The following is a 28,000-nucleotide window of genomic DNA, read 5'->3' as shown; positions in this document are numbered from 1 at the left end:
CATCTGTGAAATGTTACTAATAATATATAATTGTGTCAGTTTAGGAAATATATCATCAGGTCATCAGATATTGGGTGTTTCATTCTGGATGTATGTGTTTGCATGGACAGGTCATCAGATACCGCATGGTTTCATCGACACCGTCACAGACCCCCCCCCCCCCCCCCCCCCCCCAATCAAATCCTCATTGTTTACAACAGTTCAAGTGTCTATAGCGCAGGTTCATTTCATTGACATCCTCATTTCCGTTTGGTAATTGATGGTGGAACAGTGTTGGGGTGATTCTGTGCCAGTGTGCCTCTGGGCGTCAGATGGAGATCCAGAGGTCTCTAATTGAGCTCAGCAGGGTCGGCTCAATCATTGTTCGGCTAGACTTCTTCCTCTTCCTCTTCCTCTGCCTCTGGTGTTTGTGTGTGTGTGTGTGTGTGTGTGTGTGTGTGTGTGTGTGTGTGTGTGTGTGTGTGTGTGTGTGTGTGTGTGTGTGTGTGTGTGTGTGTGTGTGTGTGTGTGTGTGTGTGTGTGTGTGTGTGTGTGTGTGTGTGTGTGTGTGTGTGTGTGTGTGTGTGTGTGTGTGTGTGTGTGTGTGTGTGTGTGTGTGTGTGTGTGTGTGTGTGTGTGTGTGTGTGTGTGTGTGTGTGGTGTGTGTGTGTGTGTGTGTGTGTGTGTGTGTGTGTGTGTGTGTGTGTGTGTGTGTGTGTGTGTGTGTGTGTGTGTGTGTGTGTGTGTGTGTGTCAGCGTCTGATTGCATGTGTGTCAGCGTCTGATTGCATGTGTGTGCACGCATGTGTTGCACATACAAAACAGCTGTGGTTATTGATCAGGCTATAGCTGTGTTAAATAACATGTTCACTTTTGGCTAGTGTGTGTGTGTGCTTGCATAATATGCTGATCTAGAAACACAAATTCCAGCACCTACAATTATTATTGTGTATGTGTGTGTGCCCCTATGTATATGCACACGTGTGTCATATGCATGCACATCATAGAGAGCAAATCATTGTTCAAAGACTGCATTGCAGGAATTCATGCTTGAGCTCATAGGTATGTGCACACACACACACACGCACGCACGCACACACACACACACACACACACACACACACACACACACACACACACACACACACACACACACACACACACACACACACACACACACACACACACACACACACACACACACACACACACACACACACACACACACACACACACACTCGTACACACATCAGTCTGAATTTATTTCCTATTCCTATCCCTGTGTGTGTGTGTGTGTGTGTGTGTGTGTGTGTGTGTGTGTGTGTGTGTGTGTGTGTGTGTGTGTGTGTGTGTGTGTGTGTGTGTGTGTGTGTGTGTGTGTGTGTTTAACGCTCAAAGACTCTGACACATATCAGGATTTAATCATATAGCAAAGGCTGTATTATTTGAATTGGAAAAAAAACAGTATAATAACCAGTCCGTTCCAACAGAGATGAGACCGGTGGAAAACCACGCTGAACTCCAGCGTCAGCATGTTAACACCTTCATGCCTCGAGTAATCTATGTGTTATTAATGAAAAGGGATTGATTAAAGATGTTGATGTTTGCGACAGCACGTGTAATTAGTGCCTCTTAGCTGCGTTTATTTTTGACGGATTTGAAGCTGTGTGCTGTGGTTTGAGTTGATAGGCTTTCCCTGGTTGGCTGTCTCATCTACTTTCATTTAGAAACCATGAAATTCATCTGGTGCATTTGAAAGGTTTTATAGAAATAATGAGGCACATTGATATGATCATAAACAGGCCCTTAGAGGGGCACTTCACCTTCACCTAATCTCATATCCTAAGGCGCTAAGCTGTTTTGCACCCATCCATTTAGTTTGACAAAAAAAAACATATTTTAGGTTCAACTTCAGGTATAAAATAAAATTGTATCCTGTGTGTGTGTGTGTGTGCGTGCGTGTGTGTGTGTGTGTGTGTGTGTGTGTGTGTGTGTGTGTGTGTGTGTGTGTGTGTGTGTGTGTGTGTGTGTGTGTGTGCGTGCGTGCGTGTGTGGGGGGCGGGGATGGGATGGGGGGTGGGGTGCGGCGTGTCCCTCCAGTAGCCTCCAAGCCTCCCTTTACTATGAGTGCAGTATGCAGGGGTTGGCTAGCTGTCAAGGTATATTTCAGTGTGTGTCCCTATGGTAAACACTAACAATGTCCTCCACACAATGCTCCGCAAGGTCTAGTATAGAGCCGTGACCTATGAGAAATGATTCAATGATGAGTTATTTTTCTGCGAAAAGGAGGTCTTCTTTTTCACCTTGGGACGTTTGATTAGTTTCTTTCATGGGGTGCACTATTTATAAAAAAAATAAAACGTAAACAACCTTTATAACCACACACCTCTGGATCAGAATAAAATGCCTTAAACGGATATTTCACTTTACTAGAACTTGTCAGGTTTCAGCAGTCTTACCTCTATCTAAAGTAATCTACAAGTAAGCTAGTGAACACTGCTGTCCCTGTCATCCCCTGTTAACACCATTACTCCCAGGTGTCAGGCGTCTCATTCATTTCCATTCAATTTGAGGACCATATCTAAATATCATACTTTTTAAATATACACAAAGTATACAGCAATATTAGAAGAAGTATTTTATTTGTAGCACACATTGCTACATTATCATGCAGCGAACACACACATGCGAGCTGGGCGACACACACATAGAAACACACACACCCACATCCATTTTTTGGGGGGGTCGCCAATGATAATCCTCTCTGCACTTGAGCCATCCCGCTGTCCTTCCCCCCCAAGCGCAGCCGGGAGCAGACATGAGCTGTGGCGTGGGCCGCGCCCGGGGACCAATCCAAGTGCTCCTGTCCGTCTTGATCAGGGACACGACAGTGTTAGCGATCTGTTCTGAATGTTTTTCCAATGGGTTTATCTCCTTTTCGGGAGGGAAAACCCTTGCGAGCACGGGGAGAACATGCAAACTCCACACAGAGAGGCCCGGGAGTTACCCCACCCCTGGGTACCTGGCAACCCGGCAACATGGTCCCCAAGCGAGATTCAAACCCAGCACCTTCTTGCTGTGAGGCGACAGTGTTAACCACTGCATCACCATTCTGTGTAATAGATCTTTCCCATGTCAAAGGTACTTGTTTTTTAGTTAACCTCTTAAGCCTGACGGGTCCAGTACCGTACCCAAGCCATAAATCCATCTCTCCAGACTGTATGGATTAATGTTTTTTGTATGTAGCCAAGAGTAGCCTATATAAACACCCTAATCCTGTTAAAACAGCAGTCATAGTGTATATTTTCAACAATACGTTTGTTTACCAATAGGTTAAAGTGTTATTAGTGAAATATCAGTTTAGGAAATGCATTCATAAACGAGCGAATATCGACGGAAATAAATGTGAGCCGCCATTTTGTTTGTAGTCCTTCTGATAAAGGACAGACAGGGCTTTCAATGAGCGTTGACATTTCGAAAAATGACACTACATAGTTCAAGCCAGCTCATGTCAATCAAATTACTTGTGGATGACATTTTTTTATTTATCTTATTTTTCTGGATTATCTACCACAAAACTGAACGTTGTTGACATAAATTAGAACACAGTTAGTTTCTCTACCTTTCTGTGAACGTCTAGCAAAAAACGACATTGCAATCTGATGAAAAATGGCGGAGGAATCTACATAATAAAAAAGTAACTGTACTTACAGTAGATTTCATTCACGGTTCTTGCTGCACGCCTGGTGATACTAAATCCAGATTGAACTCTGCCATTGGAAAGAGGAGATTTGGCACGATCCATACATGTGCGACTTGGCTATAATAAGGTCATTTATAGGCCTGATATTCTATATTATATAATAATATTTCAAATTGCATGTGTCCGGATGGCAGAATTCAGTACTGTATCTACAAAACCTCATCTTCCCTTTATTCATTTGCTTAGATTTTTTTGTACATGTGATCTCAAGGTTAATGGAACTATTTCTCACTTGAGGTGCAGTTTGACCAACAGTAAACTGTTCATAGAATGTAAGGCAGCACTAACCATGGGTAACCACTGCCCCAACGTTCCATGCAAGGCAATGATCACTCAAATCCAAACAAACTGAGCGAATATGCTTTTACTTTTCAAAGGTAATAAAGATACACCAAATGCTAAAACAGACATATACCTTTGACATAGAATTGTCTGTCTCATTGAAATCTCCACAGCAGTTTGTTTATACCTCAGAAGTGTGATATTTAGACTTGGTCCCCAAAATGAATGGCAGTAAATGAGGAGTCTGACATCTGGGAGGAGTGGTGGTGTTGACAGTGGACGACAGGGACAGCAGTGGATCCCACCCAGAGAAGATTAATTGCTCCTGAGGACAGACTGGCCTGGTTCAGAAATACAGAGTAGAAAGTCTCTGTAGAGACATTATTATTCATAAAATGTGGCTCCCAGTCATGCAGAGAACTGTGCCAGGGTTTGTAGTCAATTAACCTTTAATTCAATCTATTCAAAATATAATTTACGACAGAGAACATACACTTACCAATGATGGAGCATTCATTTTCAGTTATTTATGAGATGGAATATAATAACCTTATTATACAAGAAAGGTTTTTAACCTCCTGAATTGATTACATTAAAAGTGAATCGACCTCATCCCTAACATATTGTATGTTAGCAGACAGATGGACACACGCCTTTCTCCCATTGGATGAATCATTAGGATTTAGATATCCCTAAGAAGACAAATATGATTACAGATAGGATTATGAACCAAAGCCATGACTCATGCAGAGTAGATTGATAACAGAATTTGAAAATGGTGTTTGCCAGGCCGGGGCAAGTATTGCCAGTTTTTGCCAGTAACTATAAAATCAGCTTTAACATAAGCAATAACATAAGCTACGGTCAGTAATAGCTTGCCAAAATAAGGACATGGGACATTCAAAGATGCTGTTTTGAACATTTGAACCGACACGTCGTAATCGGTCATCATGGAAATTGCACTATACGTATATCATGGAATAACCTAGTCATGTAAAAGTCATGGAATTTGATTGGAAATAATTATATGAACCCTGTAACATGCAGCCACAAGCACAAGGCAAGGGTAGGTGGAGGGTTGACCAAGGATAACCCTTACAAAAAGTATAATGGTAGTTTGATGTTTGATATTCAGTTTTACTATGTTACTATGTATAAATAATTGTACATATTACTGCCATGGTAAAAGTGGTACCATGGTACAAATTCTGTCCTTCTAATCTAATTTAAACCATGATACTGATGGTAATATCATTGTATTTCAGTTAAAATCATTCACATCCCATCCATCCCCCTTCTGTCCTTGGCCCTATCCTCTTCATCATCTACCTCCTCCCACTTGGTCTGATTCTCCGTAAATACAACATCAATTTCCACTGTTACGTGGATGACACCCAGCTCTATGTTTCCTCCAAACCCACTTCCAACCTCCCTCCCTCCCTCTTCCCTCTGTGCCTGTTTACAGGAAATCAAATCCTGGTTCACTTCAAATTTCCTCAAATTAAACAGTGATAAAACAGAGGTAGTCCTCATTGGCTCCAAGTCCACACTCACCAAGCACCCCAGTTTCACCCTCACCATAGACAACTCCTTGGTTTCCCCTTCCCCCCAGGTCAAGAGTCTGGGTGTCGTCCTCGACAGCACCCTATCATTCCATTCCCACATCAATAACACCATCCGGTCCGCCTACTTCCACCTTCACAACATCAACCGCCTCCGCCCTTCACTCACCCCCAACAGCGCCGCAATCCTGGTCCACTCCCTCGTCACTTCCCGCTTGGATTATTGCAACTCCCTTCTCTTTGGTCTCCCCCACAAACTCCTCCATAAGCTCCAACTGGTCCAGAACGCTGCTGCCCGTATAATAACCAGAACCCCTGTCATCAGTCACATCACCCCCCTCCTACGCCAACTACACTGGCTTCCCATTAAACACCGCATAGACTACAAGATCCTCCTCCATACATTCAAGGCCATCCACAACCTCGCCCCTCCATACCTGTCCGACCTCCTCCACATCAATATTCCCACCCGGTCCCTCAGGTCTGCCTCCTCCATCAACCTGACCGTCCCCCCAGCCTGTCTGTCCACCATGGGGTGAAGAGCCTTCGGCTGCTCTTCCCCCCGCCTTTGGAACTCCTTCCCCCCCGACATCAGGAACATTGACTCCATCATCCCATTCAAAACCCACCTCAAAACCCACCTGTTTAGGCAGGCGTATGTCTGATTTTTTATTTAATTTTTTAATTAAACTGGGCTCTGTTAAGGAAGGACAGGACACTCTCACTGAGAAACATTGCTTTATACTGAAAACTAGGGTAAGCCATTTTAAGTCTATTAGTGAATCTTAAAAGTGAGGAACCAGCTGACTTGATTAAAGGGGCGTGTTTAAAACGGCCATTTTGTTTAGTTAAGTGCCCCCATTAAGGGACTGTTTCCTGTTTACTAGTAGCATCTGATTTGCTGAGTGAGCCATTAAGAGCCTGCCCTGTTTAAAAGCAGAGGTCCACACTGTGTTGAAGTCACTCTGTACTGGGCTCTGTTAAGGAAGGACAGGACACTCTCACTGAGAAACATTGCTTTATACTGAAAACTAGGGTAAGCCATTTTAAGTCTATTAGTGAATCTTAAAAGTGAGGAACCAGCTGACTTGATTAAAGGGGCGTGTTTAAAACGGCCATTTTGTTTAGTTAAGTGCCCCCATTAAGGGACTGTTTCCTGTTTACTAGTAGCATCTGATTTGCTGAGTGAGCCATTAAGAGCCTGCCCTGTTTAAAAGCAGAGGTCCACACTGTGTTGAAGTCACTCTGTACTGGGCTCTGTTAAGGAAGGACAGGACACTCTCACTGAGAAACATTGCTTTATACTGAAAACTAGGGTAAGCCATTTTAAGTCTATTAGTGAATCTTAAAAGTGAGGAACCAGCTGACTTGATTAAAGGGGCGTGTTTAAAACGGCCATTTTGTTTAGTTAAGTGCCCCCATTAAGGGACTGTTTCCTGTTTACTAGTAGCATCTGATTTGCTGAGTGAGCCATTAAGAGCCTGCCCTGTTTAAAAGCAGAGGTCCACACTGTGTTGAAGTCACTCTGTACTGGGCTCTGTTAAGGAAGGACAGGACACTCTCACTGAGAAACATTGCTTTATACTGAAAACTAGGGTAAGCCATTTTAAGTCTATTAGTGAATCTTAAAAGTGAGGAACCAGCTGACTTGATTAAAGGGGCGTGTTTAAAACGGCCATTTTGTTTTGTTAAGTGCCCCCATTAAGGGCCAGGTGTTAAGACAGCACTAATTAGTGATAGTGATTTAAAGGCTTGCTGGTGTAGCGTCAGCGAAGCGTCGAGAAACGAAGAGGGACAAAGAGGAGGAGTTATCCTGGAGTTCACCGCCGAGTGATCCACCGATCCACCCAGTGCTAAGTACACCATAATCCTATATTTCCCCCCCACACTGCTATTTCTCTACTTCCTCCCTGCCACTCTCGACAATACAATGTGTCTCATACCTATATCCACAATCTGCTCCTCCAGAACTGACTCTACCCATCCACGCCAGTTTGCTAGTAACCCGGCTAATCTCTCCTACCCTCCTACAGCCACTAATACACCTGTCACAGTACGGGGAGGCTTATGGAATTGTCAATCAGCAGTCAAGAAAGCTGACTTCATTACTGCCTACGCCCATAGTCTAAATCTGCAGCTCCTGGCTCTAACTGAGACCTGGATAACCCCCAATAACTCATCAACACCTGCAGCATTATCTACAAACTATAACTTCACTCACACACCTCGACCTTCCAGACGGGGTGGAGGCACTGCCCTCATGACATCTCCTTCATGGGCTACAAACGTAACACCACTCCCAGAACTGTCACTCTCCTCTCTCGAATATCATGCAGTATCTGTCTCTAATCCCTTCAATCTCACCATTGTTACACTCTACCGCCCTCCAGGTCCGCTCGATCACTTCACAGATGAGCTGGACATGCTTCTTAGCTCCTTACCGGAAGATGGTACCCCTCTCCTTCTACTGGGCGACTTCAACCTGCCTGACTCATCTCAGTCAGTCATAGTAGTCTCCCTCCTACAATCGTTTGACCTGACTCCCACTCCCATGCCTCCCACCCACAAAGCAGGCAACTCCTTGGATCTCATATTTTCCCGTAACTCCAGCATCATTAACACCACGGTAACTCCCCTACATGTATCTGACCATTCCTTCATATCCTTCTCACTAACTCTCATGCTTAACCGAAAGGTCTTCACCCCAACTCAAACAGTCTCACTCAGACGCAACCTGCCCTCCCTATCCCCCTCCACCCTCTCCTCTGACATACTATCCGCTCTACCTTTGAGTGACACCTTCTCTGCTCTCTCCACAGAGATGGCAACCTCCACCCTCCTTTCAGCCCTTGCAACCTCCTTCGACAAGCTCTGTCCCCTCGTTGAGAAACCTGCCCGCCGTTCCCCACCCAGTCCATGGCTGACAGATCCAGTGAGAGAACAAAGACAGGTCCTGAGAGCAGCTGAAAGGAAGTATAGAAAGTCACGCCTCACTGCTGACATCGACACATATCACAACCTCTTGTTAACATTCTCCAAAACCATCACTAATGCCAAAGCTTCTTTCTTCCACCATAGGATCGAGGCCTCTGCCAAGAATCTTCGCAAACTCCATGCTACCATGTCCTCCCTCCTCACTCCCCCCCCACCCCCCCCTCCCTCATCTTTCTCTGCCGAAGACTTTGCGATCTTCTTTGAGGAAAAAGTGGAGAACATCCGCAGCTCCTTCTCCCAACCCCCACCCATTCCAAATGCTGAATCGAGAACCTCATCCTTCACTCTGTCATCTTTCTCTCCCATTACAGAAGCAGAGACCCTGACACTGGTAACGTCAAACCGTCCGACTACTTGCCAGCTGGACCAGCTACCCTCCCCACTCCTCCAGACCATAGCACCAGACATCCTCCCATTCCTAACTGCAACCATCAACTCCTCACTCAACTCGGGGGTGGTCCCCACCTCCCTAAAACAAGCCAGAGTCACGCCGCTCATAAAAAAACCAACCCTGAACCCTACTGTCATAGGCAACTACCGTCCTGTCTCTCTTCTCTCCTTCCTTTCTAAAACACTTGAACGTGCTGTATCCAACCAACTTACTACTTATCTCTTACAGAATGACCTCCTAGACCCTAATCAGTCAGGCTTCAGGACTGGTCACTCCACAGAGACAGCCCTCATTGCAGTCACAGAGGCACTTCACTTAGCAAAAGCGAAAGGCCTCTCCTCTGTCCTGATTCTCCTAGATCTATCTGCAGCCTTCGACACAGTCAACCACCAGATCCTCCTTGCGGCCCTCGCAGGAATGGGAGTGGCTGGCTCTGCGCTGACATGGCTGTCATCATACCTCAATGACCGCTCCTACCAAGTGTCATGGAGAGGGACCCTGTCGGCCACCCGCCCCCTGCGGACGGGTGTCCCCCAGGGCTCGGTTTTAGGACCCCTTCTCTTCTCCCTCTACACTAAATCACTGGGTAACATTATCACGTCTCATGGCTTCTCCTACCATTGTTATGCCGACGATACTCAACTCTTCCTCTCCTTCCCTCCCTCAGATATCCACGTCTCTGTGCGGATCTCGGCCTGTCTGTCCGACATCTCAGCCTGGATGACGTCCAACCACCTCAAACTGAACCTAAGCAAAACAGAATTGCTCCACCTGCCGGCCAAATCCTCCCCCCTAACCGACCTTTCAATCACAGTCGAGAATGCAGCTGTGACTGCGTCCCCGACCGCCAAGAACCTTGGTGTTGTCCTCGACGACCAGTTGAACTTCTCTGCTCACATCGCAGCGACGACCAGAACCTGCCGATTCCTCCTGAGCAACGTCAGAAGGATACGCCCCTTCCTGACAAAAGAAGCCACCCAACTCCTCGTCCAATCAACAGTCATCTCCCGCCTCGACTACTGCAATGCACTGCTCGCTGGCCTCCCGGCCACTGCCACTAAGCCTCTTCAACTCATTCAGAACGCAGCGGCCCGCCTGATCTCAAACCTACCGAAGTCGGCCCATGTCACCCCACTTCTTAGGGACCTGCACTGGCTCCCCATTGCTGCACGAATCCGCTTCAAGGCCCTCGACCTAGCATACCGTGCGGCAAAGGGAACCGCTCCCGCCTACCTCCGGTCAATGGTCTCTAACTACACACCCTCAAGACCCCTACGCTCTGCATCTTCTGGCCGCCTCAGACCTACTCCTATCCAAGCTCCGGGAGGGTCATCAAAGAGAAGTCGCCTATTCTCAGTCCTTGCCCCACAATGGTGGAATGAACTACCCACCCCAGTTAGGACAGCCGAATCACGTCCAATCTTTCGCCGTCGACTAAAGACGCACTTCTTCAACCATTATCTGAATTAAAAAAAAAAAAAAAAAAAAAAAAAAAAAAAAATCTAACCCTAACTAACCGTACTGTCATGCACTTGTCCTAATAAACTAACCTACACTGTAGCACTCAACACTTTGATGAACATTGTTGCTCAGCTGATAGAGTTGTGCCCTTCCTGATGGCTTGTCGTACAGAACTTGTAAGTCGCTTTGGATAAAAGCGTCAGCTAAATGACTAAATGTAAATGTAAATGTAAATGTATTTTTGTGATTGTTAATGAACTGTTTTTTAAATTGTTGTACGGCGACCTTGAGTGTCTTGAAAGGCTCCTTATAAATAAAATGCATTATTATTATTATTATTATTATTATTATTATTATTATTATTATTATTATTATTATTATTATTATTATTATTATTATTATTATTATTATTATTATTATTATTATTATTATTATTATTATTATTATTATTATTATTGTTATTATTATTATTATTATTATTATTATTATTATTATTATTATTATTATTATTATTATTATTATTATTATTATTATTATTATTATTATTATTATTATTATTATTATTATTATTATTATTATTATTATTATTATTATTATTATTCATTATTATTTCTGCCTGAATCACTCACACTTAGCCGCTCTTCCCCCTGGTGGCGTCCCACAAGCATCAGGTTGACACCAACGCCAATTACACTCCCTCACAACATCGACACAGGGTCCCCACTCCCCAGAGCTACAGTATAGCCATCTCAAGACAACGGTATGAAAGCTGCTGGTAGGAAAACATTACATTACTGTAGGTTGAACACCATTACATTTGATTGACATTCTGGGCCATGTTTATAGAGTCACATGTATTTCCATTTGTACAAAACCAGGGTCGATGACATGTTTATCCTGTAGCTATGTTAGCTTAGTATTTAAGTTACTGACATTCTGAGCCGTGTTTCGCTATTGGCTATTTGGTGATTTAGACTAGAGGAGAGAGAGAGAAAGGGCTCAGCCTTCAGGTCATGAGCAGTAAAACTCCTGTTTTTAAACATAATCAGATTGTTTTTAGTAATACTGTGCACGAGCATTACACTAGAGGTTCCAGTAGTGGGCAGCTTGAATTGCCAGGTCCTAGAACCAGCGCTTTGGGGAGATATTTTATTTTTAGAGCATTAACTCTTTGGAATGGCCTGCCTCGGAACCTCTGCTGCATTTACAGTAGATTCACCTTTTAAAATAATCTTAAATTGTTTTTAAATTGTTTTTAACACTGTAAAGTAATTTTTTGTTTTTGTTTTACACTAATGTAATTTTAGCTATCTTAATTGTTATAGTAGGTTCATTATGCATTGTGTGTACTGACTTTTAATAATTTTGTTTTAGCAATAGTGATTGTTTTTGTATGTTTTTTTGTGTGTGGACCCCAGGAAGACTAGCTGGTTGCTATCGCACCAGCTAATGGGGATCCCTAATAAAATCAAATCAAATCTCTCACTCTCCTATTAGGCATATGTAACTATAATAGATGTTAATTAGAGTTACCTTGTAACTTATCCTTTGTGGTGCAAAGAGTTACAACTAGGATACGTTTGAACCAGCAAAACGTTAGCTATTGTCTATAAAACCAGTGAATAAAGTATTAGGCTATATATTCTCTTATATCTTATAACATACAGTACCTCACAGACAATATCGTTCGATGCAAAACACCTCCATGACCGGTAATGTGTCACTAACTCACTCGCTCATTCACTCACACTTAGCCACTCTGCCCCTAGTGGTGGTTCACAGGCATGCCACTTTGTGTAAGACCAGTTATATATCAACTGGCCTCGCGTCTCGTTCTGCCTTCTGAGATAACCCATTAAGTAGTTCGCCAGCCCCCGGAACCTTCTCGGCACGTCCTAACAGCGCGGTGGTCCTGTCCTGTTTTCCTCGCCGCATGACAGCGGACCGAGGGACTTCGCGCGACGGTTGGCAGGTAGTTTATCCAAGTATCTCGCCCAGGTAGGGCCTGCGCTAGCAGGCATTGGTACTGGCATGTGTAATACTGCTCGTTGTCTCGTGAGACGACCGAGTGATGTATTGGCGCAGGGGGCGGGATACTTGGATAAACGTGGTCGTCATGACTCTCTTTTGGATGTTTTTCCAAGTATCCTAGGGTGCGCAGCTACTGCTAATGCTAAGATGTTTGGGGGCACCGTTCCCATGTGCCCCCCCGGGGTTGTCACCACTCTTCCCTCCTCTTAACCGTTTCATTGCTGAAGGTCAATCGGTGTCTAATGTTGAGGGTTTTGCTGAGGCTTTTTTTCCCTTTACACAAGTGGATGGGCTGACGACAGGGCTCAGGACAGGTGTGCCGTGCTTAGAGGAGCAGGTAGCATCAGTCCTTTGCCCTGGCATGGTTGAACGGTATCCCACCCGGAAGCCGACGCCTAAAGCGTATACAGCTGCGGGACGGAATTTAGCAGCAACCAATAACATTGTTCAATTGGCTGCTTTTCTGTCCAAAATGGTGTCGGGTAGTGGGGCCTTAGGGCCAGCCAACGTCAAAAACAACAGGCTATAACCGCAGGGAGGGCTAGGATGCTGTCAACGCTTGTTCACAGGCATCTTTGGTTGGAGCAATCTCCCATTGAGGAGGAGAGGAGACTTGCCCACCTTAGGGCTCCCATCTCCGGAGATGGACTTTTTGGTCTGTCCGCAGGGGCGCGGGCGGTATTTGACCTGGGCTCCACACCGCCCCACACCGCGCAGCCAGAGGTGAGAGGACGGCCTCGCCAGCGGCTGCGGCGAGGCCCCCGGCCAGCGGCCATGTTTCCCCCGCCTGAGATACCCTGGGCACAAGGAAAACAGGTGATCACAAGGGATCGGCTACATTAGATGGGCACGCCCTAAAAAAACGTCGCCATCTAGCTGTGTCTAGCACGCTCTCCGGTTACTCCCCCCCCCTACACTACGGGACACAGGGCTCTGATTTGTCCCCTTTGGCTGCGGGCCGCGTTCGTCCAGTGAAGCGCAAGCGACCCCACATTTCGCTTCCCATGGAGACAGGGGCTGACACCCAGTTGCTAGCTAGGCCTGGGTCTGTCTATGAGAATGCTGTGCTGTCAAGCGGCTCCCACACCACACGTCCTGCGTCTGTGTTTGGTGAGCCTGGTGTTGTGTCTGTCGAAGGAGCAGGGTTCCCTGTATCTAAAAAAAATTGTCAGATGGGGAACTCTAGGCCCAGGAGGTCGGAGCGTGGGTTCCCCCATCCCCGCCCTCGCCAGGCCGGGTATTACGTTAGTGGTCAGTCAGGCATGCGTGATTTGGGTGGTAGTAATATCACTACAGGGCTATGGTGTGTAGGGACTCACCCTATCGGGCAGCATGGGGACCACACACCTTGCATGTCCAGCTGCAGAGCAGGCTATCCTCAGCAGTCTATACCGGGAAGATGCTCAGCGGGGGAGCCTATGTCACATGGGGTGATGGCCGCTCTCCCTGTATCAGGCCGGCCCTTTCTGTCGGGGTCCCCCCTTGGGTGCGATTGCCTCGTTGGTAGAGTCAGGGTGTGCGAGACACCCTGCTCGCGCGGTTGGCAAGTCCAGGGTTGGCAACACACAGCGGGAGGGGCCGGGCCTCCTATCTACGGTTCCTGGCGGACCAGCGCCAGTTGGCTGCGGGTGCGCTTTGGGATTATCGTCACGTATGGTTACAGGAGTGCCATATGTCGAGGTGGATTGAGAGAATACTGAGGGAGGGGCTTGTGTTACAGTTTGCACAACCCCACCCTCCGTTTTTGGGTTTGGTACAGACCCTTTTGTCAGGGTCCACAGCAGTGACAGCTCTGGCCGACGAGATCCAATCTCTGTTGGCGAAGCAGGCCATCGTCGTGGTCCCAAGGGAGGACGCGATGTGTGGCGTTTACTCCAGGTATTTTCTGGTGCCCAAGAAATCGGGAGGTGTCAGACCTATACTGGACCTGTCCGCGTTCAATCGACTGATTGTGGCGAGAAAGTTCAGAATGTTGACCGCCAAACACCTGTTAAGCGCTGTCAGAGTGGGAGACTGGTTCACCTCGATAGACCTGAAGGATGCATATTTTCACATCCCAATCTTCCCTCCTCACAGGAAATTCCTACGCTTCCTGTTTCAGGGCATAGCGTACGAGTACCAGAGGCTGCCGTTCGACTACTCTCTGGCTCCTCGCACATTCACCAAGTGCATGGAGACCGTGCTGGGCCCTCTGCGTCGTCAGGGGATACAAATCTTATTCTACCTCGACGACATTCTGGTCCTCAGCCGGTCAGAGGAGATCGCCAGGTTTCATGCCAGGCTGGTTGTGGAATTCCTCGCCAGTCTGGGTTTTGCTGTGAACTGGGAGAAGAGTACTCCTCTTCCCAGTCAACAGGTGGAGTACTTGGGCTTGGTTCTAAGCTCAAGGCCCATGAGGGCAACACTCTCAGAGCAGCGGCGGGAGGATATTATCGGCACGCTCAGGAGGTTCCGTCCTGGCAGGACGGTTACGGCGCTGTCCGTGATGCGCCTGCTCGGTATGATGGCATCTGCTCACTCTGTGGTCCCTCTTGGCCTCCTCTTCATGAGGAGGATACAGAGGTGGTTTTTCAGGATGAAAATAGACCCGGTGAGAGACAAGTGGAAGCGGCTGAAGGTTCCCATGTCAGTACTGGGGGATCTCGACCACTGGGGGAGGCCTGGTGCCCTCACCAGCGGGGTCCCCATGGGCAGCAGGCTATCACACGTCACAGCCTTCACCGACGCCTCGCTCACGGGATGGGGGGGACGTGTCGGGCCCACGTAGTAGGGGGCAGATGGCAGTACCATGCTGCCCGGTCTGCTCTACATATCAATGTGTTGGAATTGAAGGCAGTCCTTCTGGTCCTCAAGCGGCTCGGCCACCATGGTGGACAAGCATGTTTTGATCAGGACGGACAACACGATGGCAGCGTCGTATATCAACAGACAGGGGGGAGTACGTTCCCCCTGTCTGCACCGGGTGGCGGTCGAGCTCTGGCTATGGGCGTCTCTCAATCTGGGCAGCCTGAGGGCTCTCCACATCCCCGGCAGGGAGAATGTGGGTGCAGATGTGATGTTGCGGGCGGTCCTCACCCCGACGAATGGGGACTACGTCCAGACATAGTCAGACAGGTCTGGGACCAATTCGGGAAGGCCATGGTGGACCTGTTTGCGAGCAGACAGTCCCACCAGTGCCCCTTGTCATTCTCGGTCAGTTGGAAGGACAACCCCCCTCTGGGGGTGGATGCCTTCTCGATGTATCCGTGGCCGCCCGGGATTCTGTACGCGTTCCCCCCCATACACCTGATAGCTCAGCTGTTGGAGCGGGACGTCGGGAGTGCAGGACTTTGATCCTGGTCGCGCTGGACCGAGCCACGGCTGTGTGGTTCCCGGCCCTGATTCAGCTCTTGGTGGCCCCGGCATGGCCTGTTCCGGAGTCATCGCGGGCCCTCTCCCAAGCTCAAAGGACGCTGTTTCTGCGTCCTGTTCTGGGGCAGCCATTGATGGTTTGGCTGCTGAAAGGGTGAATCTGGAGGAGATGTGTCTGAACCCTACTGTGGTTTACACCATCGGGAACGCGCACGCTCCGTCCACTACGCGGTTTACGCTGGGAAATGGCGTATTTTTCAAGAGTGGTGTGAGGTTGGGGGCCTGGACCCAGTGTCTTGCCCCCTGGACTCGGTTCTTTCCTTCCTCCAGTCTATCCTGGATAGGCTGTTGGCCTCGACGGTGAGGGTATACGCCGTGGCTATATCCTCCTGTCACATGGGCCTTGAGGGCGGTACGCTGTTCAGCCACCCTCTAGTGAAACATTTTCTGCTTGGCGCTCGGCGTCTCAAGCCTGTGGATCGTTCTCTGTCTCTGAGTTGGGACCTCCAACTGGTCCTGGGTCGGTTGTCGGAGGCCCCGTTTGAGCCTCTAGAGCAGGCGCCGTTGGATCGGCTGTCATTTAAGACCGCGTTCCTTTTGGCCATCACCTCCGCTAAACGCGTGGGTGAGCTTTGTGCTCTCTCTATTTGGGCCAATAGCGGGGCGACTCTGAGGCCTAATCCGGTCTTCGTGCCAAAGAATATCCGGAGCTCTTTTCGCTCCAGGGATATTGTGATTCAGGCGTTTCATCCTCCTCCTCACGCTAGTGGGTTGGAGTCAAGCCTTCACCTGTCGTGTCCTGTCCGTGCGCTGGGGGTTTACCTTAGTCGCACGCAGGGTCTCAGGGCTTCCGATCAACTGTTTGTTTATTACGGTGGCCCTTGCGCAGGTGAGGCGCTGTCCAAGCAGCGCCTGTCACATTGGTTGTGCGAGGGCATTGACCTTTGCTACACGTCGGCAGGACAGGTTCAGGTCAGGGCGCACTCCACTCGTGGTGTGGCGGCCTCTGCTGCCCTGTTAGGGGGGGCCTCGGTGGAGGACATTTGTGCTGCGGCCTCCTGGTCCTCCCCGAGTCCTTTCGTTAGGTTTTACCTCATGGACATGACTGGGGGTTCTGTCTCCCAGGCGGTCCTGAGGTCCGGGACCTCTCCTGCATCCCGCCATCAGGTGGGCTAGCAGGGGTGTGTGGGTGTGGACTGCTGGGTGCTGTGTCACACGTGGTCCCGCTTGTGCTGTGCGTTCAGGGGTGCCTGGTTCCCCCTTTTTAATTAATTTCTTTTTATATATATATTTTTAAACAACATATGTATGTTTATTTTGCAGCAATTCTTTGTCGTTCCCGCTATCTTTAGTGTTACAGGCCCTCACACTCCAGTTCTCAGGCTGCAGCTGGTTTGAAAGCGAAAGTAAACAGGCTTCTCTGCTGGCTGTGGCTCCAGGGGAGTTGAATAGTTCTGGCTCTGCTCGTTTCTTTTCTATCTTTTGGCGCTTTTTTGGTGGACAAACCACTGCACATGTGCACCGTGACTCATGACTGGAGACTAGCTCTGCTAGCACATAGCCTACTGTGTACAGATGGTTTCAAACTGTATTTTAAATTAGAAAGCAAACAAAATAAATGGACAAGAGAAAAATAAATCTCAATTTGGTCAGTATTGTCATTTGGACAAGCAAAGCCATTACTTTAAGTTGCAGGCAAGAAAGACAAGTCTGTCCACTGTCTCTGGTTTCAAAACTGCCCTGTTGCAAGTCACAAAAAACAAAAAAAACAAAAGAAAATATTGATATATTTTTATTATCGATTATTAAAATATATTGCGATAATTATCGTTATATATCGTATGGCTATCACGTCCCGCTCTAGCCTAATGAGATACCCCTTATCTCCTAGTACCTACTGTACACCACCACGAACAACTTTATGCACCCATACCTGACCGGGCCCCGCCCCTATGGAGGCGTAGCCTATAAGACCATGGTCATGGTCACCAAACACCCTTCCTCTATTTTCGTTCCACCATATCGGCTGCGTGCACCGTATGTAACTAGCAGTAGGAAAAAGATTGGAGGAATTGTGTAATGTTGAAAGCTTACCGGAGGTTGCTGGCCCCTGGCATCTTCAAAGCATGTTTTCAGCGACACGACGGGCCTATGTTGATGTTTCCTCGTCTGATGGCAGCAGGCCAAGGATCAGCTGTGCAAGGTTGGCTGTCGGGCCAGCTTGCACCCAGGTAGGCCCTGTGTCTTCAGGCATGGGTATTAGTGTTAGTAATGCTTGTTTGTTTTGTTACACAACCATGTTGTGTGTCGGCGCCGGGGGCAGGATGGTTTGGTGAACGTTTCACTGCAGTGAACGGTTTCCAAAGGGTCCTGCTGGTTAGACTATAAGCTATGTAACGTATGTAGTACTTGCGCTGTGTGCATTAGAGCATATTTGGGGATTAATGAGAGGACAAAAACAATAATGATTAATATATTTAATAATAATAATAATTATTATTATTAATAATAATAATTGTTTATTGAAATGCGGGACACTTATTGAAAGGCAGGACATTTTTCTTCTGTTGCGGCATGCGGGACAGATGGCTAAATATCGGGACGTGTGATCACCCTACATATACGTGTGCTCAAGAACCAGGTTGAATCATACAACATAATAGAGCAGACAGCTCTATATAACCTACAGCACGTCTCCTCCACACAGATACTGCTAACCGCCTGGCCCTTCTCATAATGAAAGCAGTCGTCTGAAAGGCTCACAACTAGGCTATGTACATACTGTATCATCCCATGCCAATCAATACAACCCGGAGTGTATAGTTGTAGTCCAGCTGTTGATGATATCCCAGCAGCTCTCTTGAACAGACTTCCTCTTGGTTATGATGCAGCCTACCTCTAAAATAAAAACTTCTCTGAGATCATCATGGACATAAATATTAAGAGCACACAAATCATCATCACAGAGAAAGAGCGTGCTTGGTTCTATAGTGGAATGCTTATAACATTACAGGTGATTGGAAAAAAGACACAGTGCCCTTTGGTATCAAATCAAATCTGAGCGGACTGCTGACATTTAGGCATATACTTTCAGATGCTCCAGTATGTTTTAGCAGTGATGTAATTAAGATAAGATAAGATGTGCTTTAGTAATCCCCTCGTAGCAGCACAGGGAAGGGGGAGGGGAGGTACTGACAGGGTCATAGAAATTAAAAATAAATTTTTAGATAATAAAGAACAAGATCAAATATGAAATACAAATAAAAATGAGGGTCTGGTCAGGTGAGACATATCTACTATATTGATAATAATGCGAGTATGTACAGCCCCCTATCCCTGGTATAATATATAGATTCTATCCTAGATCCCACTGCCCAGAAGGATGTTTTTAAATACATTTCCCTGACAAAGTGTGAGATTAGGCATGTGATTCTGCAACAGTGAGCCTTGGAGCTGGGTCAGGATCCTTGGCATGTAATGCCCTGCTGTATACATACCTGTGTAGCAGGGTGGATTATCCCTGCTTTATGGGAGTGGTTGTGCACGGCCACCTGGTAGCGGGAACGCAGCAGAGCTGAGTCAGCTTGATCCCCGACTGTAGGCCAGGAATGTTGAAGTGGAGGTCGAGCAGCAGGAGTGGATGGGGCCTAGGATTCACTGACCTAGGGATGGTACTCTGGTCCTTCTTGCCCTCAGCAGTAGCTCCCCACACACCCAACTTCCCCCAATACTTCCTGAGCCCTCCCACACCTGATGGCAGTAAGATGAATGCTATATGCGCTCCCCAAAGCAGTACTCTTCCTTAACGATGAGTGGAGACCTTTCACCATAGACTATAGGCAGGGGGTGGGGAAAGGGTTAAACAATAATGAGCATTACCCGGAGAGAAAAGGGTTAGACGAAATGCACATTAAAGACACGCACACAGTGATCCCATTTACGTCTCCTTTTATATAACCTGGTTCAAGTTACAAGTGTGTTACTCAATTAGAAAAGCTATTCTCACACTGGGCACCTAGTGCTCTCGCTCTACAATACACATGGATGAAAGTTATTCCCACATGGATGAAAGTTATTCCCACATGGATGAAAGTTATTCCCACACTGGGCACCTAGTGCTCTCACTCTATATTACAGACACAGTAAGAACCTCTTCCCTTTAAGGGTTATCTACTGCTCCGCTTCGCGGTAGGGGAGAACCAGGTAAGGAGTAAAGGAGCTCAATGGGAATTTTATAAAGAACCACACATTATTATTACACTCAAAAGAAATTAACAGTGGGCCCACATGAGCAAATAAAAGTCCTAGCTAAAGCCGGCTTGAAATGGTTGGGGCGCCCCTATACACTGTTCTCCAGCGTTCGTTCAAAGCACCGTTTATCTTCACCCTTACAGAGCCTGCGCCACACAGTGAATTGTCTACCGATAACGTTTCAGCACTCAGAGCGCCGATCTACTTATCCAAGATGGCGGGCCTACTCTCAGCACCACTAGTCCAGGTGTTAAGATGGCCGTTGGGAGATCCCGCGATAACAGCCAGCGGGGCGGGGTAGACGCTGGGGCAGGTGAGCTGCTGGGGCAACGGCTTGGAGGGGCTGGAGAAGCGTGCAGTGTAGTGGCGTCCTCTGCTGGGCTGAAGAGGTGGGCCGACACGCGAGCTAAACTGTGGTGCTCGCCTAAACAAAGCTAAGCTGTGGGTCGTGTTGAACCCTCCTGCTATGACGCCTATACACAGCTAACGCAAGGTGGACAATATCTACCACCTGGTCTTCGGCGATGCTCGCCCGTTGGTTCATTCACAGTGTCTCCGGTACATTAACCAAACGCTAAGCTACCGCAGATACTTCTAGGATAACCCGTTGTGTAACTGAGTTTATCTAGCGCATTAATCAAATGCTACAGTAAGCTACCGCATATACTTCTTGGATAACCCGTTTTGTAACTGAGTTTCTCTCTCTGGTGCTGTATCACCGGAGCTCCAATCCAGCACATCTTCCTCCCTCTGTGGAAAACGACGAAGAGGTCTCTTCGCTGTCCGAGCCCCGCCTCCAGCCCATTCTTCTTCACCTGATGTCCTCCCTGTCCAGCGTGGCCACCAGCGCCCCTGCCGACACCTGTATCCTGTCTCACTAAGAAGCGTCAATGTTTAAGATAGGGAGAATCAGAGAGCAGCAAGTTAATAGTCAAATAGGGATGATCAAAGAGAACCGCACGTTAAGTGTCCATGTCCGGGTAGGGATGATCAAGAGCGGTCAACCGGTTACAACGTCCTCGTGAACACAGGGAATGCAAAAGATTAGCGTTAGACACCCTGAATAATAGCCAGACATATTCAGGTGGCTACACCTGGTTAGACTATTATTGCACTATTATGCACTTGTAAGCCCATCTAGTGCTTTTATATGAGGAAATAAGTCTTTCTGCGTGGAAAAAGCATATAAAACGACTAATCGACTAACAAAGTCACTTACGGGTAAGACCAAACCGATCAACTACTCAACTAATTGACTAAGAGAGGACAGGTTAACAATACCAGAGAATACTTTTGAAGTAAACTGTTGTGGATTGCCAGATGGATTATTTCACATGGTGTCCAAGTTCATACGTCTCTTAGACCCTACTCCCCCTGGGCAACATAAGCCTGGCCTTATTCTCACTACTTTAAGGCCATCTCCAAACCCTGGACCAAAATATAAGCCCTTGTGCTTAAACAGACACATGTGAAATCTTCTCAAGAATACCATGCAATTCCCTTGTTACAATCACAGCAGTGGTTGTGGTAAATCGGAATGTGAATCACTACCCACCTTCAAAACCACTCTAAAAGAGCACCTACGGGAGACTCCAATTCGAAACTGGCCCCTGTAAATGTTCAAACCCCCCCCCCCCCCCCCCCTTCCTGGTCATTGCGCACATTTGCCCCCCACTTGCCGGTCTAGGGAGGGCGCTACCCAGCCGCACCCTATGGAATACTTGTTAAAGTGTGTAACAGCAGCACTGCATCACCTTAGCCTCATATTCTAACCTAAGAGACCAGGTCCAGCATTTCTGCCGGGCCTGGAGGGCCAATTTACATTAGTGAACTGTACTGACTGGCTGACTGGCTCCTCATTGTTGCTTAACTAGGCCTGCCTAGTCGTCTGTGTTTCCACCTACGGTCTTATGGCCAAGATGTCAGTATAAGAATTGTTATGTTAATATAACTAGTGGAAATATGAATAAGTTTGGCTCATGAACGATTTATTGATTGATTGATTTAAAATTGTATTAACAGATTGCAGAATGGGTACAATACAGTACAGCTCAATACACACAATTGTTAAGGGGATGCAGACCAGAGAAAGACTTCCGTCTTGTTTGATAGGCGGGATTGGCATAACGACTAAATTGGGATGGGAGAAAAATACAGAAAAAGGGGGAGAAAAAGTAGATACAAAAAAAACAAGTATTCCATAGGCTTAGTATTTATTATCCTGCTTCAACCCAGCAGCCTGCTGGGTTGAATACAGCCTGCTGGGTTGAATACATACATAATGATGCATTTCCTACAGATTATGCTGATGCACTACTCTTCTGTATCACAATGCATATTGTATGTTAATCGACCCTTGTGTGTGTGTGTGTGTGTGTGTGTGTGTGTGTGTGTGTGTGTGTGTGTGTGTGTGTGTGTGTGTGTGTGTGTGTGTGTGTGTGTGTGTGTGTGTGTGTGTGTGTGTGTGTGTGTGTGTGTGTGTGTGTGTGTGTGTGTGTGTGTGTGTGTGTGTGTGTGTGTGTGTGTGTGTGTGTGTGTGTGTGTGTGTGTTGCAGGGCCGCAGTGAAGAAAGGTTTGTCGTTCAGCACGGCACGGCCCAGTGACTCAGCCTTGTGGGACATTGTGGTGGAGCCTGGTAGAGGAGCTGCTGCCAACACCCTCTCCATAGTCTGCCAGAGGAAAGTGGTCGTCACCGGAAAGAGGTCAGCCCACTGTGTGTGTGTGTGTGTGTGTGTTGTGGCTTTACTACACTTGTGGGGACCAAACATATTAATTAATTAATATTTATTTTACTGACCGACTGACCGACTGATTGATGGACTGTCCGGCTGACAAACTGACTGATGGACTGACCGACTGACAGACTGACTGACTGGCTGACTGATAATAATAATAATAATAATAATAATAATAATAATAATAATAATAATAATAATAATAATAATAATAATAATAATAATAATAATAATAATAATAATAATAATAATAATAATAATAATAATAATAATAATAATAATAATAATAATAATAATAATAATAATAATAATAATAATAATAATAATAATAATAATAATAATAATAATAATAATAATAATAATAATAATAATAATAATAATAATAATAATAATAATAATAATAATAATAATAATAATAATAATGGCTTGGATTTATATAGCGCTCTTCATGACACCCAGAGCGCTTCACAGAGTCCATTATTCGTTCATACACAGTCATACCGGTGGTGGTAAGCTACAATTGCAGCCAGAGCTGCCCTGAGGCAGACTCACGGAAGCGTGGCAAATAATCATCGCCTACGGCCCCTCCGACCACCACCAACATTCATTCACATGCATACACATTCATACGAGGCAAGTAGGTTAAGTGTCTTGCCCAAGGACACAACAGCGATGGGATGGACATGGGCTTGAGCGGGATTCGAACCACCAACCCTTCGATCACGACCCGCTCTACCCCTGAGCCAAAGCCGCCCCACGGAGGGACTGACCGACTGACAGACTGACTGATGGACTGACCGGCTGACAGACTGACTGATGGACTGACCGACTGACAGACTGACTCACTGACTCACTGACAGACTGACTGAGTCAGGACTCCTGTCCCTAGAGACACTCCATGTAATCCCTGCTCCCAGTGGGTGGGCAGACACTCTAGGAAGTAGATTATGAACAGCGACAGCAACAAGAGCATTCCGAGGCTCTGGGAGAGAGGGGATCAAACCCACAACGACACATAAACAGTTTAAAACATGGATCTGCCCTGTTTTTAATCCTCAATCTTCATATCACACTCAGATCATGTCCATTTACAGGCCTTATGGTGCTGTTTTTCTTCCATTAGGCAGAATACCTACACCCATGTCATGTGGCGTAGCAATAGAAATAAGTGATGAGTGAGAGAAATGTGGTGCTGTACTTAGATTTAAAATCTTTGAAAGGCATTATGGTTACAATTCTCACTTAAAAGCTCTAAATAGAGTATAATATAATAAACTGTAACATATTATATAATATGATATACTAGTGTTTGAGCCATGAGAAGCCATTATGGCATGTCCAAAGTCATGGCCCACGGACCGATTTTAAAAAGCCCATGGCTTGTCTCTCAAAATGTACTATATGTTGCCCATACCTTACGGTGACAGCACTATTGTGAGAATCAAATGCACCAAGTAGGAACTATGCAGGTGGAACAACTAACGTTTCATGAACAGATGGTAAACAATTAAGCAAATGCTAGTTATGAAGTGGTGATGCTAATCTCTAAACACTACCAGGGCTAGTTATGAAGTGGTGATCACTAAACACTACCGGGGCTAGTTATGAAGTGATGATGCTACTGTAATCTCTAAAGTCTAAACACTACCAGGGCTAGTTATGAATTGGTGATGCTAATCTCTAAACAATACCAGGGCTAGGTGTGAAGTGGTGATGCTAATCACTAAACAGTACCAGGGCTAGGTGTGAAGTGGTGATGCTAATCATTAAACACTACCAGGGCTAGTTATGAAGTGGTGATGCTAATCACTAAACACTACCAGGGCTAGTTATGAAGTGGTGATGCTAATCTCTAAACACTACCAGGGCTAGTTATGAAGTGGTGATGCTAATCACTAAACACTACCAGGGCTAGTTATGAAGTGGTGATGCTAATCACTAAACACTACCAGGGCTAGTTATGAAGTGGTGATGCTAATCACTAAACACTACCAGGGCTAGTTATGAAGTGGTGAGGCTAATTGTCAATCACGGAAAGCCTTTTGCTGAGGGTGAATTTGTTAAAGACTGTGTACTGAAGATGGTGGATAACATTTGCTCTGAAAAGAAGCAGGAGTTTGCAAATGTTTGCCTTGCTCGCAACACTATGGCACTAGGTTGACCAGATCCTAATAAACCAAATGTGGGACAAAGGGTATGTTTGTGAGGGACAATGTGGGACAATTGGTGGACTGTCCCTGTCGCCTCCTTCAAGGCTCATCCGCCACTGTCCTCATTAAAATGACCACAAGTCTAATATGTTTTGCCCTTATTCATTTTTTTTATTTTTTTTTGTCTCTAATGGGTGTTAAGTACTAAAAATAAATAAAATGACCACCCAGACTTACAATCACTTATGATTATAGGTCTGGACCCCCAGCCTTATCACACACACACGCTCTGCACACACACACACACACACACACACACACACACACACACACACACACACACACACACACACACACACACACACACACACACACACACACACACACACACACACACACACCCAGCTCTCCCCCCTCTCTGCCCCCCACAGACTCTGGACTAACCCCCACTGACACACAAAGTAAAGTGGCAGTGTGTGTCTGTGTGTGAGACACACACTGCCACTTTACTTTACTGCCATTCATTAGTTTATTTATTTAGTGTACATCATATTAGTTTACTGCCATATCCATCATCTCACTGCCACTTTACTGCCATTATTGTATTATTGTATTTTACTGCCATTATTTATTATTCATACTTACTATGTACCACTGCTGCTAAAAGTGTTGCACTAAGTTCTCGTTTACCTCTATTTATATTCACTCATACATTTTTTTTTTTTTTAGCTACTGTCTACATTGTATATAGTCCTGTATACTGTCCATATGTTACTTACTTTATGTTTATAGTGTACTATTGTAACTGAGGGGTACAATTCCCTGACTGTATTAATAAGTATGGTATCATTAAACCACTACTGTCTTATGTACATTACTACTGGCCATACAGTACACAGGTATATGATATGAACACTTCCACAATGACACGGTTCCACACAAATCTGGGTTATAATTAGGGATGCTCGATATTGGCTTTTTTACCGATACCGATATTCCGATATTGTCCAACTCTTAATTTCCGATACCGATATCAACCGATATCAACCGATACCGATATATGCAGGGTTTCCCCGTCCAAAAAACAGAATAATTTCAGGTAACTAATCATTTCACTGGATATATATATATATATAACAAATATTGTTATTGTTTTTTTTTGTTTTTAAACCGATACCGATATTTTCCGATATCACATTTTACTGCCGATATCGGCCGATAATATCGGTCGGCCGATAATATCGGACATCCCTAGTTATAATAATATTTATTAGCAGCAATGATAGTATATAACAATACTTTACGTAGAGTCGCGCTTATAAGGCGAAGCATGTGCGTGAGTAAATCAATAACGTAAGTCCATTATCATATTACGCAGGAGATAATGAATACCACCTGTATCTTAGGAATTATATCTATGTCAAGAGTTTTATTTGTCACGGCATACGGATATACAATGAAATGCGGGTGGTCTTGCCCGCAACGATGTGCAATTGGTACAACATATAACATATAATAGAATCCAATACAAAAAAAAATTGCAATAAAATTGTGCAATAACAGGTAGTAGGTAACAATACATTTGTGCAATGACGGGTAACAGTTGACAGTTCTGTATCGTTAGTGGCTTAGCTTGGCATCGCCTTCTGCACTATCTCGCGTACGTGCACGCGTACTGAATAAACCACAAATGTACCTCTAATACCAGTATTAGTCTGACCACACCCCTCATCAGCTTACCTTCATAAGCAGGTGTGTGGTCACCTGCTCTCCTCCTTCTCGCTTTCACCACAAGGAAGAGGTGCCTCGGTAGATCCCCACACTTGACACCATGATGGAAGAAATTGGATTAGGAACAGCTTGGGAAACAAGGATACGTTGACATCATATCTTTATTTTCTCTCTCACTATTTTCGAGAAAATACGGCGATATTGTCTTCGTACTGGAGTGTCTAGAAGATGATGATCATTCTACAAACCCTCCACCGGTTTTCGTATTGGGAGCACGCCGCTGCATGCTTCTCAACTGCAGTTCCTTGCTGTGTTTGTTGGGGTGAAACCTGTCAGGCCACAGCTGAACTGTCGGACATGCCGCTGTTGTGAGGAGCGGTGCGTTCCAGGTTGGGTGAGTAGTGTTTGCTGGCGGGCTCCACTTGTCTGTTAGTGCTATGGGGGCTACTAGACAAAGTTTATGGAAACCGGCCCCAGGCTAGGGTCCTTTGTTTAGCCGTCTAGGCGACAGAAGGCCTTGGTCTGGCGACCATTATAGTTTTAACTAGTGGGCCGCGACCATTGACACTGGTGATCCCTGTGTGTTCTGGACGAGTGGATTCTCTCTGTCACCGTGTTAAGACCCCATCTTTCATATCCAAATGAGAGTATTCCTTCACGAGGGGATATGTGCATGTAATGTGCGATAGCGGCAGATTCATGTTCAAAGTCAGCTATACAGGCCAGTTGGTACTGTGCTGATTCCGCCGGACGTGGTAATATCACCGTTGTGAAGCGGTGTTGACGTCTTGTTTTCTCTTTTTTCTTAAAAAGTGAGGAGGGTTCAGAACGGCGGCCTGTCTGGGTGAGTGTTATGTCATTGTTTACATGTTCATAGCTTACGGTTAGCCGGTCGGTGGCCTGGCGCGGGGTAGCTTGGCTTCTCGCGCGCCGCCGGGAGCTCTCTCCTGATCGCGTGCGTCGTAGATCGGCGTCTCGCGAGCGGAAGCAATAGCACCCGAACGGTTGGAGCAGCCGTTAGCTTGATGCTATTCTGTTGAACGTGCTTTGATTTTTAACATGTTTTACACTCTTGACCACGACGTCATCCTTGACAGGGGATGTTCGTCGACCCTGCCTGAGCCTAGACGGGGATTGCGTCAACAAAGAGGACTGTAGCGACTGGTGGAGCGGCGACGCTGCCCGGATCGAACAACACGGGACGGCTGTGTTCTACGGTGGCTTGTGACTGCACTTCGCTGATCTGCGTTCCGGGCAGGTACGGGGTTGGCCAGACCCCATAACACGTCTTCTGGTTTTACCTTGCTAAATGTATTGTG

At 46.2% G+C, this 28,000-nt stretch overlaps 1 protein-coding gene across 1 annotated transcript in view; it reads left to right on the top strand.

Moving 5' to 3' along the window:
* LOC311237142 (transmembrane protein 132C-like) overlaps window positions 1-28,000 on the top strand; it is a gene marked incomplete at its 5' end in the record, with an annotated part of 190,347 nt that overhangs the window by 63,691 nt on the left and 98,656 nt on the right. Inside the window, one exon of the mRNA XM_084324948.1 lies at window positions 22,621-22,767. Within this exon, the coding sequence (XP_084181074.1) occupies window positions 22,621-22,767 (147 nt within the window). The remainder of the gene's footprint in view (window positions 1-22,620; window positions 22,768-28,000) is intronic.

Source organism: Notolepis coatsorum (assembly GCF_963971535.1).
Source record: "Notolepis coatsorum genome assembly, chromosome: 11".
NCBI lineage: Eukaryota > Metazoa > Chordata > Actinopteri > Aulopiformes > Paralepididae > Notolepis > Notolepis coatsorum.
The sequence above is the reverse complement of the archived record's forward strand: the minus strand, read 5'-3'. Positions and strand labels throughout refer to the sequence as shown.